The sequence below is a fragment of the Polyergus mexicanus genome, unplaced genomic scaffold (assembly GCF_030449975.1).
Source record: "Polyergus mexicanus isolate NDT 795.1 unplaced genomic scaffold, iyPolMexi1.0 SCAF_47, whole genome shotgun sequence".
Taxonomy (NCBI): domain Eukaryota; kingdom Metazoa; phylum Arthropoda; class Insecta; order Hymenoptera; family Formicidae; genus Polyergus; species Polyergus mexicanus.
The window spans coordinates 1-17,500 of record NW_027223367.1 but is presented as its reverse complement, the minus strand read 5'-3'; the positions used below and the strand labels follow the sequence as shown (position 1 = coordinate 17,500).

Genomic DNA, 17,500 nt, shown 5'->3' with positions numbered 1-17,500 from the left:
CCGTAAACCGGAGGTACCGCCAACGACGGGACTTTGACGATTTTCGACTTTCCGTACGCCGGAGGTACCGCCCGCGACGGGACTTTGACGATTTTCGACTTTCCGTAAACCGAAGGTACCGCCCGCGAACGGGTCGGTGCGTGGTCGACAGTTCGTGCGCCGGAGGTACCGCCCGCGACGAGACTTTGACGATTTCCGACTGTCCGTAAACCGGAGGTACTGCCAGCGAACGGGTCGGTGCGTGGTCGACAGTCCGTGCGCCGGAGGTACCGCCCGCGACGGGACTTTGACGTCTTTCGACTTTCCGTAAACCGGAGGTACCGCCCGCAAACGGGTCGGTGCGTGGTCGACAGTCCGTGCGCCGGAGGTACCGCCAGCGACGGGACTTTGACGATTTTCGACTGTCCGTAAACCGGAGGTACTGCCCGCGAACGGGTCGGTGCGTGGTCGACAGTCCGTGCGCCGGAGGTACTGCCCGCGACGGGACTTTGACGTCTTTCGACTTTCCGTAAACCGGAGGTACCGCCCGCAAACGGGTCGGTGCGTGGTCGACAGTCCGTGCGCCGGAGGTACCGCCAACGACGGGACTTCGACGTCTTTCAACTTTCCGTAAACCGGAGGTACCGCCCGCAAACGGGTCGGTGCGTGGTCGACAGTCCGTGCGCCGGAGGTACCGCCAGCGACGGGACTTTGACGATTTTAGACATTCCGTAAACCGGAGGTACCGCCAACGACGGGACTTTGACGATTTTCGACTTTCCGTACGCCGGAGGTACCGCCCGCGACGGGACTTTGACGATTTTCGACTTTCCGTAAACCGAAGGTACCGCCCGCGAACGGGTCGGTGCGTGGTCGACAGTCCGTGCGCCGGAGGTACCGCCCGCGACGAGACTTTGACGTTTTTCGACTTTCCTAGCGTCGGAGGTACCGCCCGCGACGGGACTTTGACGATTTTCGACTTTCCGTAAACCGAAGGTACCGCCCGCGAACGGGTCGGTGCGTGGTCGACAGTCCGTGCGCCGGAGGTACCGCCTGCGTCGGGACTTTGACGATTTTCGACTTTCCGTACACCGGAGATACCGCCCGCGATCGGATTTTTAACGCTTTTTATAATATTTACAATATTTTTTCGCCTAACAATGTTTTTAACGATGTTTTTTCGCCTTTCGTTCTCAGCGATAAAGCCTCGAGCGCGTGGGTATTTCGACGCTCGCACTCATAAGCGACCGTGCGTAGTACCGTGCGTCGCCGACCGCCTGGCCGCTCGGTTGGGTATTATAAGAGGTACGTCGCGCTCGGCGCGTCGAACCGAACCGAATCGGACGAACGGGCGGTTGCGCGTTCTTCGCGCGGCTCGCACGATTCTTGCGTTCTTGTCTTTTCGAGAACGTTTAAAACGAACGATACAGAGAGCTTTATTATTGTTTAAGAGGAGAGAAGAAAACACACAAACGGCGATTTGTGTTGTGCTTTATCGGACAGAGTCCGAGTTAAAGCGTCTCTATGAGGGAAGAGACTATTGTATTTACGCTCTCGTCGAAAAAGTTTCGACGAGCTCAAGCTCGCGCTCGCTAAGCAAAGCCGTGTCGTCGCCGACCGCCTGGCCGTCCGGTTGGGTATTATAAGAGGTACGACGTGTCGCGCTTCGGCGCTTATTTTATGCACACACTTTTATTACGAGCACAGCATTGCCACGAGTCGGTGTCGCAAGACCGAATGGCTCTTATGTGGCGCGCACGCATCTAGTGTGTTGGCCGCGCGATTCCCTCTCGTCTTGGACGCAGCAGCGGAATCGTCGCGCTTACCGAACGTTTACTCCACGGATACGAGTGGCGTGGAAGGACGATTACAACGTTCTTCCCGCACGCTTTGTACGCCGTAGCGAAATATAAGTGCGTGCTAAAAGCGCGATTGCACATTTACCCTTTTTTTTGTGACGGAAGGGAAATGCCTTTACGCATACCCCGCCTCGATGGGGTTCGAAGCGGGGTTATGTGGGACTACCCCCGGCCGGGGACTACCCATTAAAACCCCTCCGGGTGGCCTATCTCGGGCGTTTCTGGGGGCCTCTCTGGAAACTGGCGTATGCACTACGTCAGAGAGACCCCCCTCCCACGGGCCATGCCCGCTGGGGAAGCGGTTGGTCTCCCCTAGTGCCCCCGTTGTTATTGGGGGCATTATCCTAGCTTGGCGAGAGGGGGACCACCGCCCCTCTCGCCGCCATCCCGGTGTTATTCCCGGGGAGGGCGTGGTCGGGCCCAGGTACCCCACCTGGGTTCCGACCACCGGGCCCAGTTCGGGGTGAGACGTCCGCGACGAAATAGCGGACGTCCCCCCGAGTTGTCCGGGCCCCGCGCATTCGCTGGGGGAGTTCGATGGGGACGGTTGCGACCCCGTCCCCTCCCCTGCGTGCGCCCCCCTTTGCTGGGGTGGGTTTCTGGGATGCTCGGGGGCTTGTGCTGCCCCGGCTCCCATCGGCCCACCCCCGGGGGCCCGTCGGGCGCGATTGCGGCCCCCCGGGTGTTCTCCGGGAAGCCGCTCTCGCTCCCTTTCGGCCTCCTCCTTCTGGAGCATAACTGCTTCACAGAAGGAGGAGACCGCCCTCCAGGAATCCTCGCTCTTGAGCATAGCCCCTACGATGCTCGAGAGCGAGAAGTCAATATCCCCTATTACGTTGACGAGAACACGGCGCTCTTCTGCCCACGCTGGGCACACCTCCAGCGTGTGCTGCGCCGTGTCCTCGTCCCCCCCCCGTACAATGGTGGCAGCGTGCGCTGTCCTCTTTACCGATGCGACACAGGTACGAGCCGAAACACCCGTGGCCCGTAAATACCTGTGTCGCACTGTACGACATCTCGCCAGCCGCCCGTGTGACCCACTTGATCAAATGGGGGCGGATGGCCTCGACGACGCGCCTCCCCGATGTATCTTGGGGGTTGGAGAGGTGTTCGTCCCACCTCTCCAGAGCGCGTCGCCTAGCCTGGAGTCTCACGGCGGCCTTGACCTTAGGGGTCAAAACCACGCCGAGCCCGCCGAGCTCTCGCGTACGCGCGTAAACGTGCGCGTACATGTCTGCGTAGAGCTCGACGGGCGGCATCCCCGCCAATAATGAGGCCGCCGTGTGCGACACCGTCCTATAACCTCGGACTACCCTGATGGCCACCCTCCTAAATACTCTGCGCAGCAGCATGCTGCCGCGCCGATTGGCCACCAGGGCGTCTGCCCACACCGGTGACCCGTAAAGGGCCACCGCCCGGACGGTGTTCGCGTATAGGCGCCGCACCCGGCCATCCGGACCCCCGAGATTGGGCAAGAGTCGGCCGAGGCTAAGTGCCACCGACTCCGCCCTGGGGGCCAGAAGCTCAAAGTGCGCGCCAAAACTCCAGGCCGCGTCCAGGTAGAGACCAAGGTATTTTAACCTGTCTCCCACCCGGACGGAGACGTCACCCACCATGACATGGGCCTCGGCGGGGGGAGCCCCATGCTCCCCCCTATGCATGAATAGCGCCTCGGTCTTATGAGGCGCTACCTGCAGGCCCATGCCACGGATCGCGCGGACAGCGCACGCTACCCCGACGTTGGCGGTATGAACCGCAGCCCCCCAGCTCTCTCCCCCGGCCAACAGCAAAGTGTCGTCGGCGTAACAGACGACACTGAAGCCGGGGGGGAGGGCAATACCCAGCACCCTATTATAGGCGAGGTTCCACAGGGTGGGGCCCAACACGGACCCCTGTGGAATCCCGCAATATACGCCCCTTCTGCTTAGGAGTACCCGGTTGTTGGGGTACTCCAGCCACCTGTCCCGGAAATAGCTTCTCAGGACCTCCACCATGTAGGGGGGAAGGCCGAAGGTGTTCACGGCCTTCCCCACCATACTCCAGGGCAGGGTGTTAAATGCGTTGCGGATGTCTAACGACACCGCAAGTACCACCCTGCCCTCCTCCATAATGGACTCCGCGAGGGACCGGACGCGGAAGATCGCGTCAATGGTCGATCGCCCCCCGCGGAATCCATACTGGTCTCGGTGGAGGTCCATCTCTCCCCGGGACAGGTGTTGGACAAGACGGTTCGCCAACACTCTCTCCAAGAGTTTCCCCGCCTCGTCCAACAGGCAGATAGGCCTGTATGCAGAAGGGGCGTTGCTGGGCTTGCCCCCCTTCGGGATGAGGACCAATCTGGCCCTCACCCATGCTGGGGGGAATATGTCCTCCCTGAGGCAGCTGTTAAACAGCCGCCTCAGGCGCCCGGACAGTTGGGCCAAAGCCAGGACCCAGACCCGGCCAGGGATCCCGTCGGGACCCGGGGCTTTGTTGCCCCGGAGTCTCAACCGCCGGATCACCTCGGCCATCTCTTCCTCCGAAACCTCCAAGTCCTCCGACCACGGGATGGTCGCGTCTTGGCGACCACCCGCGTCAAAAGGGGGACCCTCGGATGGGAAGAGGGTCCCCAGGATATTATCGAGGACTTGGGGTTCCAGAGTTTCCGTCGCGGGGGGCGCCCAAGCTTTCAGCTTGTTCATAACAAGCTTATATGGGCGCCCCCATGGGTCTGCGTCCAAGGAGCGCAGGAGCTCGTCCCACGCTCGGGCCTTGGCCCTCCTGATCACGGCGCTGAGGTCGTTCCTAGCGGCACGGAACGCCTCATACGCCTCTGCCGTCCTCTCGGCGTCGGGTCGACGCCGGGCCCGGGTGAAGCGGCGTCTGGCGGCGACGCACCAGTACGCCGCCCTTCGCGGGCGGGGGTTGATCCGGGGCATCGCGAAGTCGCAAGCGTCGCTAAGCGCGCCCCGGAACCACTCAACTTCTTCATTAATCCCCCGCCCTTCCCCCCCGGGACACGGCCAGTCGGCCGCAAGGACAGCTGCGATCAGCCTGTCCGGGCTCATCTTCTTGAGGGCCCATCTCCTCGGCCGGGCATCTCCCCGGTCTTGGGCACGGCTGGGCACCCCGTGGCGGGTGGCATTTAGGACCACCTCTATATAGAGGTGGTCGGAGAGCGTCTCGCACTCTGCCACCCGCCAACTTACTATCATTCGTGCGGCGGAGGGGGTGGCCCACGTAAGGTCCAGGACCGATTCCCACCGCACTAGGGTGCTCCTCGATCCTGTGTTTATAAGACACAGGCCGAGTGCCGCCGCCCAATCCTGTAGGGCCTCGCCCCTGGCGTTCGTGAACCGGGAACCCCAACGCGTTGACTTTGCGTTGAAGTCCCCGGCCACAATAATGGGACGGGGCATCTGTCGGCGGAAGCATGCCGACACCTCATCCAAGAACGCCTCAAACTGAGAGAGGCCCACATTGGGGGAGATGTAAACCCCCAGCACGGAGATGGGCCCCCACCTGACCACCACCACTCCCGCCCCGGCCTCGACCGGTGTGCAAGGCGGGAGTGTGGGGTCATTCCTCCACGTGATCGCGATGGAGCCTGCCCGGTCGCCGATCCAGCATGGATTGGCTTCCGGGACATAATATGGCTCCGCCGCGATCCCCAACCCGAAACCACGCTCCGCCAGGCTGTGCAAGAATAGGTCTTGCGCCCGGCGGGCGTGTTTCAGGTTGGCCTGCAGTATGCCTAAGGGGGGGGGCATTATTTGACGCCCCCCGGTTCTGCCATCTCCACCTCCGCCGTAGGGGCGGGTGGGGTGGCGGCTGCAGGCCGGGCCTTTGGTGGCCTCTTCTCCTTAGGGGCCTCCGAGGAGGCCCCGCTATCCTCCGCCCCGCGTTTGCGGGTGTCGGAGGGTGCTGCGGTACCCTCGGCCGGTTCTGCCGGCCGAGATCCCGCCGCGGCACTCGCCGCCGGGAGCGTCTCCTGTCGTCGGTCCGGCCGTTTTTTAGGGGGGGTGCACCTCGCACTTCCCACCCTATGGTCGGCCGGACGACCCAGTCCGGAACAAACCGGGCACCTGACATTATTGGCGCAGTCCCGCGCCAGGTGTCCCGGTTTGCCGCACCTGTAGCAGCAGCCCCGTCTATCTATGGGGCTACTGCAGTGCTGCTGGACATGTCCCTTCTCCAGGCATCTAAAACACTGGAGAGGGCGTTTGTCCAGCAGCTCCACCTGTGCCCGGGACCATCCAACTTGGATGGCCCGGGCTGCCGGCACTTTGTTGGCGGCCCTCAAAGGGCACTGCACCCATGCAGTGCCCAAGCCGCGGGTGGGGAACTTAATGTCTCCCACCCGCACTTCCTCCGCCGCACAGCCTCCTCCCCCGGCGACGGCCGCCGCTATGTCGGCGGCCGCAAGGGAGCGGTCGAGGCCGCGGAGCCGCAGCTCCGCCTTCCTGACGGGTCGGGCGAGTCGGACCTCCTCTTTGCCGGCAAATACCCGGCAAAGGTCCGCGTAGAGGGCGTCGGCCCTCTGTGCCGCCGTCGGCCCGTCCTTCTCACCCGACCCGGTGAGCTCGATGACCATCGCCCCCGTGGCGGCTTCACGGACGCGGAGGGAGTCTATCCCCAACTTGGGGAGGTCGATCTCCCTCCGGGCCACGGTCATCGTCTCCTGATATGCCCCGTCGGCGCAGGTAATCGTGTAATAAACCGCTTTCGCGAGGCGGTCGTGGATAACTCGGTCGGGATCCGGGGCTCGTGAAAGGGTATCGAGAGACGAACGATAGATGCGTTAGGTAGAATATAATTTATTGCGTTTAAATATATGTGTGTATACAGAGTGAGTGTGTGTGTGTGTAATTATTGTGTGTGTCGGTGTGTCTGCGCTTGCATGTGAGTGAGTGATAAGCGAGCGAGTGCGTGTGCGAGCGAGTAATATCTGCGTGGGATTTACAATGTATATCGCCAGTATGTGTGTGTGATCGTGTGTATGCAGCCAAACGCCCTCGCGTATGTGTGAATGTCGGAATCGTCTAGTGGCGGTCGCGTCGGTCGCTGTGCGTCCGAATTATATGCACGGTGCGGAATGTGATTTCGGCGGATTCGCGAATATATCGATTACGTTGCGCGGATCTGGATTTCGGCAGGAGCCGCTAGCTACCGGGCGGTAATTTCGGTCGGGTCGGTGGGCGGTCCTTAGACGCGTCGGTATCGATCTGATTGCGTCGATCGATGTCGCGGCCGGTTAGATCCTCCCCTTTTAAGCGGGACTTAGCGCGCCGTATTAATGGTGATTCCGATCGCGGTAATGGCGGTCGCGGAATTACTACAAGTTCGCGGGTATCGCGGTATTGTTCCGTCGGGGATGATTTTCCCGTAGAATGCAGGAGTGCAACGGCCGACGGGAACACCCGTCAACGGCAGGGAACTCCCTACCGCTGGATAATTGCCGTTGCACACAGGTGGACGGATGCGGGTGAGGTGTCGAGAACTCTCGACGGAGGCTGAGTACGCCCAACCCCGTTTTCCTCTCTTTGCAATAGATCGGAAGGATCGCTCGTGGAGATGCCGCAAACTCTCGGCGGAGGCTGGGTACTCCCAACCCCGTTTTCTCTCTCTTTGAGCGGTTATAGGATCGTAGCGGATTTCCAGGCGTCTTACAGACTCTGGCGGTTGCGGAAGATCTGGTCTCGATATGGAAAATGTGCCCTTATTTATACCGCTTTCTCCGGCGGGTGCGCGTGCGTAATATGCCTGATTGTTTTAAGGCATATTGTTTAAGATTGAACCGCCGCGCGCGACTCGGGCGGTTTCGGGAACGGTCGGTACGGTTACCCGAGCGCGGCGACGGTTCCCGGTAAACAAACGCGTCTTGACGGCGGTTATAAATTTGAACGCTTTTCTTTATATCTTAAAAATGGGCGCTCGGCGCCTCCGCATTATGCCCGACCGGTGTTTGTCGGGCGGCGGACTTCCGGCGGATCGACGGCCGGGTAACGGTGGAGGGATGCATCGTTACAATCGTTACCGCAGCCGAGCGGGGCACTCTGCGCCTAGAGGCGTCTCCTCCCCGACGCCCATTAGGCCGCTGCCTCTGGCGCGTCCCCCCGGCTTGTCGGGGAGGAGGCGCCTGCCTGGCAGCTCCCTTCTTGGCTAGGGGTTGGGCCTGTTGTGCAGCCCTCGCCGTAGCCGTCCGTTCCCTCCGCCCCACCACCTTAGACCAGGGCTCGCCCTGGCCGGGTACGTGTGGGGGGGGAGGATGGACCTCCTGCATGGGCCTTGCCGGCCGGGAGTCGCCGGGGGGAGGCATTCCCCCCCGTGCTCCCGCTCTTGCCGGCGGGCCTCGCGGGGCAGTGGGCGGGGGAGGGGGGGCTCAGAGCCCCCTTCCCCCCCGTGTTACGCCCTTTTTTCTTCTTCCTCCTCTTCCCCCCCTGACCCGGTGCTACAGCGCCGGTAGGGGGGAGAGGTGGGAAGGCTCCTCCAGGCGGGCGGCCAGCTGTTGCGGTGGGTCCATGGGGCCCACCCCGGCCTATTGCCGCCCGCAGGTCGACAAGGGCGGCGATCTGATCGGTGTACCACCGATACCAAGCTCGCTCGCCCTCGCCGACCACTCCCGGCGGGTAGCTCTCGGAGAGCGGCGCAGAGGTACCCCTCAAAGGGGGCCTCATCGCCGCATTACCCCGGCCACCCGCCAACGTTGGGGACATAGGTCCCTGACCCCCCCCCCCCGAAAACGTTGGGGACCCCCGTCCCATAACCCTCCCCGGCGATGGGGACCTCTGTCCCCTTCCCGCGGCTGGACGTTCCAGCCTAATTGGAACGTCCAGCTCCTCCACCAACTTCACCCGGGGAACCCCCCGCCTTTTGCGGGGAGACCCCCCGGGCGAACCGGGAAGTTCTAGCCGGGAGGGGGGCTTCGCGCGACGAGTCGCGTCGAGCTCCTCCTTTAGCTCGCGGATCTCCCGTTGGAGATCCGCATTGCGGTCTCCGAGGGACTTTATGTCCCTGCGGAGGGCCGCTAGCTCCCCTTTCGCCTCGTTCTGTTGGGCTCTCTCCGCCAGGGTGCTGGCCGTTACCCTGACAAGGGCCGCGGCCTCCCTGAGCCTCTTCTGGAGAGAGCCCTGCAGATTTCCGGAGCAGACGGCGATACGGTCTATGGCCGCCGCCTGCTCCATACTCCGCGCCGCGATATCCGGGGTCGGGACCTTCCAAACCTCTTCGGCGCATTCCGCCTCATAGGCCCGAAGGCCCCTATTTGGCGGAGGGAGGGGAGCATCCTCCGATAGGGCTTTCTGGGCCCTACGCTCCCTCTCCTTCTCCTGCTTGCGGGCGGCCTCCTCCTCGCGTTTCTCGCGGAGGCCTACGAACTCGCCCGTGGTGGGCGGTCTCCCGCGTCCCCTCTTTGGGAGGTCATCCACCTCCATTGCGTCCTCTTCGGGAGATGCGTGGTCCTCCGTACCCTCGCTGGCCAGCGAGGTCCTGGAGGAGGAGACGGGGGTGGAGCGATTGCTGCCCCCCCGCGACGCACCTTCCACCTTCCCGCCATCTTGGCGGGTGAGGCTCTGGCCCCGACCCGCCTCGTCCCGACTATACGGGTGCGCCCTCGCAGACGTGACCGAGCGCGACCGGGACCCCGACTTTGATGAAGCCGGGCCCGGCCAGTCGATCCTCCGCACGACCACCCTCACCTCTCTATCATCGGCGATAGTCCGCTCGCCAGGGGTGCTCGTCGGCAACACCCCTGGTGGCCCGTCGTTGGATGACGACGAGGGGGGAACCGGGACTGTATCCCCCCCCCCGCCGGTCGCTGTGGGATCCGAAGCCCACTGCGGCAGTAAACGTATTATCCTTCGTTGTACTGTCCATTGCGTATCAAGGAAAGATGGTTTGATTTCGGTGTTTTCCTTCACCTAGGCCGATTGGCTTCACCACGCCTGACGAGCTCGGCCTACCCGGGATTTTTTCTAGAGGTTACCTACCTCGCCACCTCACTCGATCACCCCTTCCCTAACAAACATACATCCCACACCCATAACCCATACACCCCCCACAATCCCACACAACCCCCCCATAAAAACCCCATAAACCCCTCAATAACCCCCCACAATACCCCAATCCATTCCACAACACATACATCCAAAATAAATAAAAATAAAACATTCTCGCGACGATCGAGATGTGTGGTGCACTCTTAGACCCCTTCCAAGACCGGAAGGGGAGCCCCTCCACCACGGCAAGGTGGTGCACCATCGGAGGGGAGCACATTTATCCTCGACGTCTAAGCATCGGCATCGTCGATCTAGCGTCAGGGTAAATCGCGCGGTCCTCGCGATCGCGCGTTTACATTGGGAGAATGAGAATTTTTTTTTTTTTATTAAAACACCTGTTTAGTGTTTTGTCATTACGATCTAGTTTTACAACTAATAAGTAATTTGTATTTGACTTAATTTACTACTAGATTCTTGGATTTACTAAGCACTTATCCACTGATAGTACCTTAGATTTTACTGTCTAGTATATATAAAGCACAAGTTTGTCGTGCATTAAATTTTTTATAACATTATATTAATTCGAAAGGTTTTACTCTCTTTAATCTTCTTACTAAATTATCGTTGTCCAGGAGTTGATTTGCCTCGACGTTGACATGTTGGTAAAGTCTTTGATTATGACTCTGAGCGAATTTCTTAATTACATTATCGACCAATTCCACCTGTAGGTCCTTATGTAGATTATCATTACGTATGTACCATGGTGCATTTACTATCTCACGGAGTACTTTGTTTTGAAATCGTTGAATTATGTTTCTGTTACTTTGACGCGTACAGCCCCAAAGCTGGATGCCATAAGTCCATATTGGTTTAAGGACTTGTTGGTAAAGCAAAAGCTTATTATATGTTGACAGGGAAGAGTATCTTCCGATTAGCCAATACATTTTTTTGTATTTAAGGCTGAGTTCTTCTTTTTTCTTTTTTACGTGAGGTTTCCACCGTAACTTTGCATCTAATGTCATACCTAAATATTTGGCCGTGTTCGAATAAGGTATTACTTGGTGATTTATGTATACCGGTTTATGGTCTATCCTTTTATTGGTGAAGTCAACATGAACAGATTTTGATTTATTTAATTTAATTCGCCATTTCCTTGTCCAGCATTCTATTTCGTCGATGGCTGTTTGTAATTTCTCTGTTGATTCAATATTATTATCACCAACTGCCATAATTGCGGTGTCATCGGCAAATGTAGCAACAATATTGTCTTCTATCACAGGTAGGTCGCTAGTATATAGAAGGTATAGGACCGGCCCCAATACACTGCCTTGCGGTACTCCTGCTTTGATTTCCTTTAAATCGGAGTAAGCATCTTCTTGCTTAATCCTGAAGTATCTTTCTGATATATAGGATTGTATTATTTTTGTATATTGTGCAGGAAGGAGTATTTTGAGTTTATACATTAAACCTTCATGCCAAACTTTATCGAAAGCTTGCGCCACATCCAGAAATATTGTGGAGCATACCTTTTTTTTCTCTAACGTTTTTTCAATTATACTTGTTATTCGGTGTACTTGATCGATTGTAGAATGACTATTCCGAAAGCCAAACTGATGATTTGGGATTAGGTTTTTCCTCTCTATGATAGGTTTCAGTCTTTTCAAAAGAAGCTTCTCGAACAATTTAGACATTATTGGTAATAAAGATATTGGCCGATATGAAATTGTTTCATGTGGTGATTTACCTGACTTAGGTATCATAATAACCTCTGCTAGTTTCCAACTTTGAGGTACGTATTTTAATCGAAATGAAGCATTGATTAAATTAGTTAATTTCACCAATGCCTTTCTTGGAAGCTCTTTTAGAATTTGTCCGGTTATTAAATCAAATCCGGGGGCTTTCTTTGGATTAATGTTGTTTTTAATCATATTTTTGACCTCATCTGGCGATGTTAAAGGAATTTCTTCATTATCCTGGATTATTTTTGTATTGATTGTATCATTACCCTCTCCTACATTGGGTTGGAAGATAGATTCTAGATGTTCTGCGAATCTTATTGCTTTTTGTTCATTATTTCTAGCCCAGCTTCCATCCGAATTTTTAATCGGCGGAACTTGCATAATAGGTCTCTTAAGACTTTTAGTTGTTTTCCACAGAGAGTAATCTGTATTTTTATCATTTGTCAATTCTCTCAAGTAAGCACTTACAGAGTCATTTTTAAGTTGTTTAATTGAACTTCTCAGTTGCGACGTGAGATTATTCAATATAGTTTTGTCGTGTGAAGCTCTAGTTTGGTGCCATTTTCTTCTTGCTTTTTGTTTTTCTGCAAGTATCTCTCTAATTTCTCGTGGATAGTTATTGCCTTTTAACCTCTTTCTGGTTTCAGGAGTATTCTCCCATGCTGCTTGCTGGATATTAATAACAAATTTCTCTACTTCTGAGTCCAATTGTTCTTTTGTTTGTAAAGGTACTGCTAGTTGAATTTTTTCTTCTAAACTTTTTCTGAAATTTTCCCAGTCTGTTTTTATGTTGATAAGAACTGGATTATTTGTTTTTGGAATGATATTTTCACTTAGTGTTAGCATGATAGGAGAGTGATCCGAGTTCATATTTTGGCAATCTTCAATATGTAAGAAGTTGCATGACACGTTTTTAATTATGAAAAAATCAATTAAATCGGGAATCTTAGCTGGATCGGTAGGCCAGTAAGTCGGTTTTCCAGTTGAAAGAGGTTCACATTTATATTCTTTTATTGCGTTAAGAAGTTCTTTTCCTTTAGTGGTTATCAACCTTGAACCCCAATACGTATGTTTTGCGTTGAAGTCCCCACTAATAATGAATCTATTTCCGATGTTTTTAAATAATTCCATGTATTGCTTCTTCTTGATTGCATGTTTTGGCGGACTGTACATACTAGCTACTGTTATATTACAGTTTTTTGTTTTAATGTTAACCGCCATTGCCTGAATTTCTTCTGTTTCGAATTTTAGTTCTTCATTATGATAGATGCTTTCTTTAATTATAACTCCACTTCCACCCTTAGCTGAATTATCAGGATGTATGGCATGGTAGAATTTATAGCATCTTAATATTATGTATGTTTGTTTAGTGAAGTGCGTTTCTGATATAAGACACACATCGATGTTATTTATGTCTAGGAATGCTTGTAGTTCGTGTTGATGTTTTAATAGTCCATTTGCGTTCCATGATAGTATTCTTAAGGAGTTAGCCATTCTTCTTTGATTTAGGGATTGCTCCCTTAGTGTAGTTTTCTAATCTTTTTAAACGCTCGTTATATTCATTGAGTTGGGCTTGTTGTTTATCTAATTTTTGAAGGATGATTTTTAGAGTATCATTGATATTGGCATCATCACCCTTTGCAACTTGGGAGTAGGTTTTTCGTGTATTTTTTGGTTGTGGTTGAGATGTTTGTTTTCTGAAGTCTTTATCTTCATTTGATATTATTTTATAATTTATTTTTTCTGATGATTTCTGAATATTAATACTTTTAGTATTCTTATTTTTAAGTCTTTGCATCTCCTTTGCTACCATGCATCCCCTGTAATTGGCTGGATGATTTTCTCCACAATGAACACATTTTGGTAGCTCATTTTCTTGTTTCTTACATTCTTTAAAATAATGTTTTCCAGCGCATTTAACGCATCTTGGTTCTCTGTTGCAATATTGTTGAGTGGGTCCGTACGCTTGACACTTTTTGCATTGCGGCATTAATTTATTTGTTTTAAGTGATTGAATTTCCACTTTGCAGTTCATAATATTGCTAATTTGGAAGATTTTGCTAATATCTTCTTCTGAGTCGAAGGATAGCACAAACATATCTAATGGTTCTTTCCTTTTCCAACTTTGTTTGTTAACTACATTTTGAACTTTAAAACCCTGTCTTGTCAAGTCAGCTATTATGTTTTCTTCATTGCAGGAGTGATGTAGATTTTTAGCCATAACACGTATGGGTCTTATCTGTTTATTTTCATAAGAATGAAAACTGAGATTGTTAGTTTTTAAAATATTAACTAATTGTCGGTAGGCATCACTATTCTTTGCATTAATTTTAATATTATTTTTATTCATAACTTTTACTTGGAAGTCATTTTCTGCTACGTCTTTCTTAATAATATTATAAAATTTATCATAGTTAGGAATATCATCCAACATAATTGGTGGTGGTAATGGTGTCTTTTTTATTTTTATCTTTGCTGGTGTCTCAGTAAGTTTTTTTATTAGCTGAGGAGGAGTAAGAGATGTGTTTAACTTTCTTTTCTTATTTTTATTTTTAATTCTAATCCATTCTGTCTCTTTAGCTAACTCTTCCTCATCAGTTTCGTAATTGATATTATTGATAATACTCGGTGTCGTACTCACTTCCTCCGATTTCAATTTTCTCAGCTCTGAAATCAATTCATTCAGCTGTTGTTGTAGTTTGTTTACTGTTTTCTCTAGCGATTTTCTAATCATCGTTTCTTTTTTCCATTCTTCATAATAATTGAGGTGTTGGTCCACTTCATGTTGATCGTTGTCTATCTCCATTCCAGAGCTGGTTGCAGAAGAATTGTTTATAATATTGCTCGAAGTTTTTAAGGATGGTGATCTTAATAATCTAGAGCTTTTTTTAAAAGGGTCATTAGATTGCAATAGTTGGCTCTCCCTAGAATCCATAGAGCCGACCTCCTGAGAGGGTGGATTTTCCATTAATATTGGTCTGCCACCTGGGGTAATATTTCCTATCGTTTTTTCCATTGCATTATAATGATTTTGCAGTTTATACCTTCTGCCAGGTGGTTTTACTGCCGTTCCTCTGGAAATCAGACGCAGACCAGAAAGCCGCTCAGTGTGAGTCAGACGCTTCTGGATTTATTAGATTTTAGAGGACTTTTACCACAAGCATTCCTTACTGCGGGTATTTCTATTGCCCTACCCGCCGGGCAAGGGAGAATGAGAATGAGTATGATCTTTTTATAATACATAATATAAAATGGAGAATGATCTTGAAGTAAGAGAGGAGGAGGTTTATTATATACACGGACCGCCTTGCTCCTCTCCCGAAGACGAGACGCACGCATAAAGTGTGTTGCGTAATAAGTAGTAAGTAGATAGAGAGTGTCGCCGACCGTCTAATAAAGACCGGCGGCGCGAGAAGTAAGAGCTTATTAGTGACGGGCCTTCGGGCTCGCCCGCGAGTTACCGCTCCACGCGAGTAACCGAACACGAAGCTCCCTGGTTGATCCTGCCAGTAGTCATATGCTTGTCTCAAAGATTATGCCATGCATGTCTCAGTGCATGCCGAATTAAGGTGAAACCGCGAATGGCTCATTAAATCAGTTATGGTTCATTAGATTGTACCCACATTTACTTGGATAACTGTGGTAATTCTAGAGCTAATACATGCAAAACAGAGTCCCGACCAGTGATGGAAGGGACGCTTTTATTAGATCAATACCAATCGGTGGCGGGCGGTTCGCCGTTCGTCCACCGTTTATTTTGGTGACTCTGAATAACTTTGTGCTGATTGCACGGTCCTAGCACCGGCGACGCATCTTTCAAATGTTTGCCTTATCAACTGTCGATGGTAGGTTCTGCGCCTACCATGGTTGTAACGGGTAACGGGGAATCAGGGTTCGATTCCGGAAAGGGAGCCTGAGAAACGGCTACCACATCCAAGGAAGGTAGCAGGCGCGCAAATTACCCACTCCCGGCACGGGGAGGTAGTGACGAAAAATAACGATACGGGACTCATCCGAGGCCCCGTAATCGGAATGAGTACACTTTAAATCCTTTAACGAGGATCCATTGGAGGGCAAGTCTGGTGCCAGCAGCCGCGGTAATTCCAGCTCCAATAGCGTGTTATAACCCGAACAGGCTATGCACGAATTATTAAATATATTATTCTAAATACATATTATTTTATATGATTACTCAACGTGTAACGCGAATACAGGTCACGTCACGAGCGTGTTGACCGAATAAAGCGCTGACAACGCGAGCCACGCGCTAAGCCCGAGCGACCGTGCAATCATCTCATTGCGAAAACGCGGAAATCAAAGCAAGCGGAAGAAGGACATTGCAAAAATGAAACGTAGAAGTCCTACTTAAAGGCGAAATAAAAAGGAATAAAGAAATTGCGGAAGTGCAAGCAAAGAAGTCCTACTTAGAACTTCTTAGCTTGCATCCGGATATTGCCAAAATCCAGCGACACGACACACAGCCTTGTCGCTAAACGACTCCCTCCCGGGTAGCTAAAGGGAGTTAATAAAAAGGCCCACCGCTAACGAACGGCGGGCAGTCTTTATCATTAATCAATATTACGCGGGTAGTCACAATAACTACCAAACGGGCAGTCTTCACCATTAATATTACGCGGGCAATCTTTATTCCTTTACGCGAGCTATATCTCTAACAACCGCGAGTGTCAAAACGAGTATCAATAGTTATTATAATATTAAATAGCCACGCAGTCGGCAGAAATATATACGAAGAAGCGAGAGGCGAATCTCGAGACCGAAACTCTAGAAACGCGCACGTTAAGATATCCGTTATCGTGATACGGCGGGAATCTCGTTAATCCATTCATGCGCGTCACTAATTAGATAACGAGGCATTTGGCTATATGTTTCAACGCTGTGTTCATCGTAACTCAATGATTCAAGTCACGAGCGAACCAGCGATGATATTGCAAGGCTGCTGTTTGCTGTTGGCGTTCGCAAAGCGCCTTGGACGAACACAAGGAACCAACAAGTGGTCCTCACATTAAAAATAAAAACATGCATCCGCTGCGACCTGTGGCGAATCGCCACCAGCTCAAGTCGTCGCACCTACAGTTCCGTTTGCGGCCTGTCGCCGCCGCCAATTATAACGCGTTGTTATTGCGTTAAAACGCTTCCAATTGAGCCAGGATCCCCACAACACACGAGTCGTAAGCGTCCGCAGTTGGCTCGTAGTGAGACCAAGCTGCTTCAACTCACGCTCGCTGTCGGGACTCCAGGCACCTCGCCAAGAGATGGTAATGGCGGTAAAACGAACATTATCTCTTCGTACTCCTGTGTGTTCCGCCACTCGGTCTCTCAGATCTCGGATCGACCGGTATTTCTCCACCTTACGGTCATGAGCCACGTTCAGAGCCGTTTCGCTGGACACAACCTGCGCGTCCACGACGACAGCCTCACCATCCCTAACTATCGTCAGGTCGGGTCGGCGCCTTCCGACAGAGGTCGAGTACGCTTGTTCCGCATCGACATGCCATCCCTTCGTTCGCAAGAAGCTACCAACTTGACGGCATAGGTCGTCATGCCGCAGGATCCTTCCTCCGTGCGTTCGGAAACATTTCTGCACGCAGTGAGCGGGTGTCTCGATCTCGGGACAACTCGCCCTACAACGCACATCGTGCCCCTCCCGCCCTCGGGATGATCTCGCTCTAGACGGTAAGCAGTTGGCCCGGACGTGGTGATAATGCACGTAGTCAGCTCCGGGTATGGATTGGGCACCCGCCGCAACCCAGTGGGAACTCAGTTTGGACGAACCGACCTCCCTGAGCCCCTTCCCATCGCACGACTCGTGCAGCCAGGTCGCACACTGCTGTCTGAGCTCGGCTGTTGTTGTTACTCGAACGGTCCTTACACGCATCTGCTTTTCGCACCAGGCTAGCTGCCTAGCCACATACGTGGATTCGGCAGC

At 52.8% G+C, this 17,500-nt stretch overlaps 1 protein-coding gene across 1 annotated transcript; it reads right to left on the bottom strand.

Moving 5' to 3' along the window:
• Positions 1-13,039: 13,039 nt before the first annotated feature.
• Positions 13,040-14,569, bottom strand: LOC138943844 (putative leucine-rich repeat-containing protein DDB_G0290503). The gene has a single exon (XM_070314777.1). The coding sequence runs from the start codon at positions 14,567-14,569 to the stop codon at positions 13,040-13,042; it is 1,530 nt and encodes a 509-aa protein (XP_070170878.1).
• Between the last annotated feature and the right edge of the window lie 2,931 nt (positions 14,570-17,500).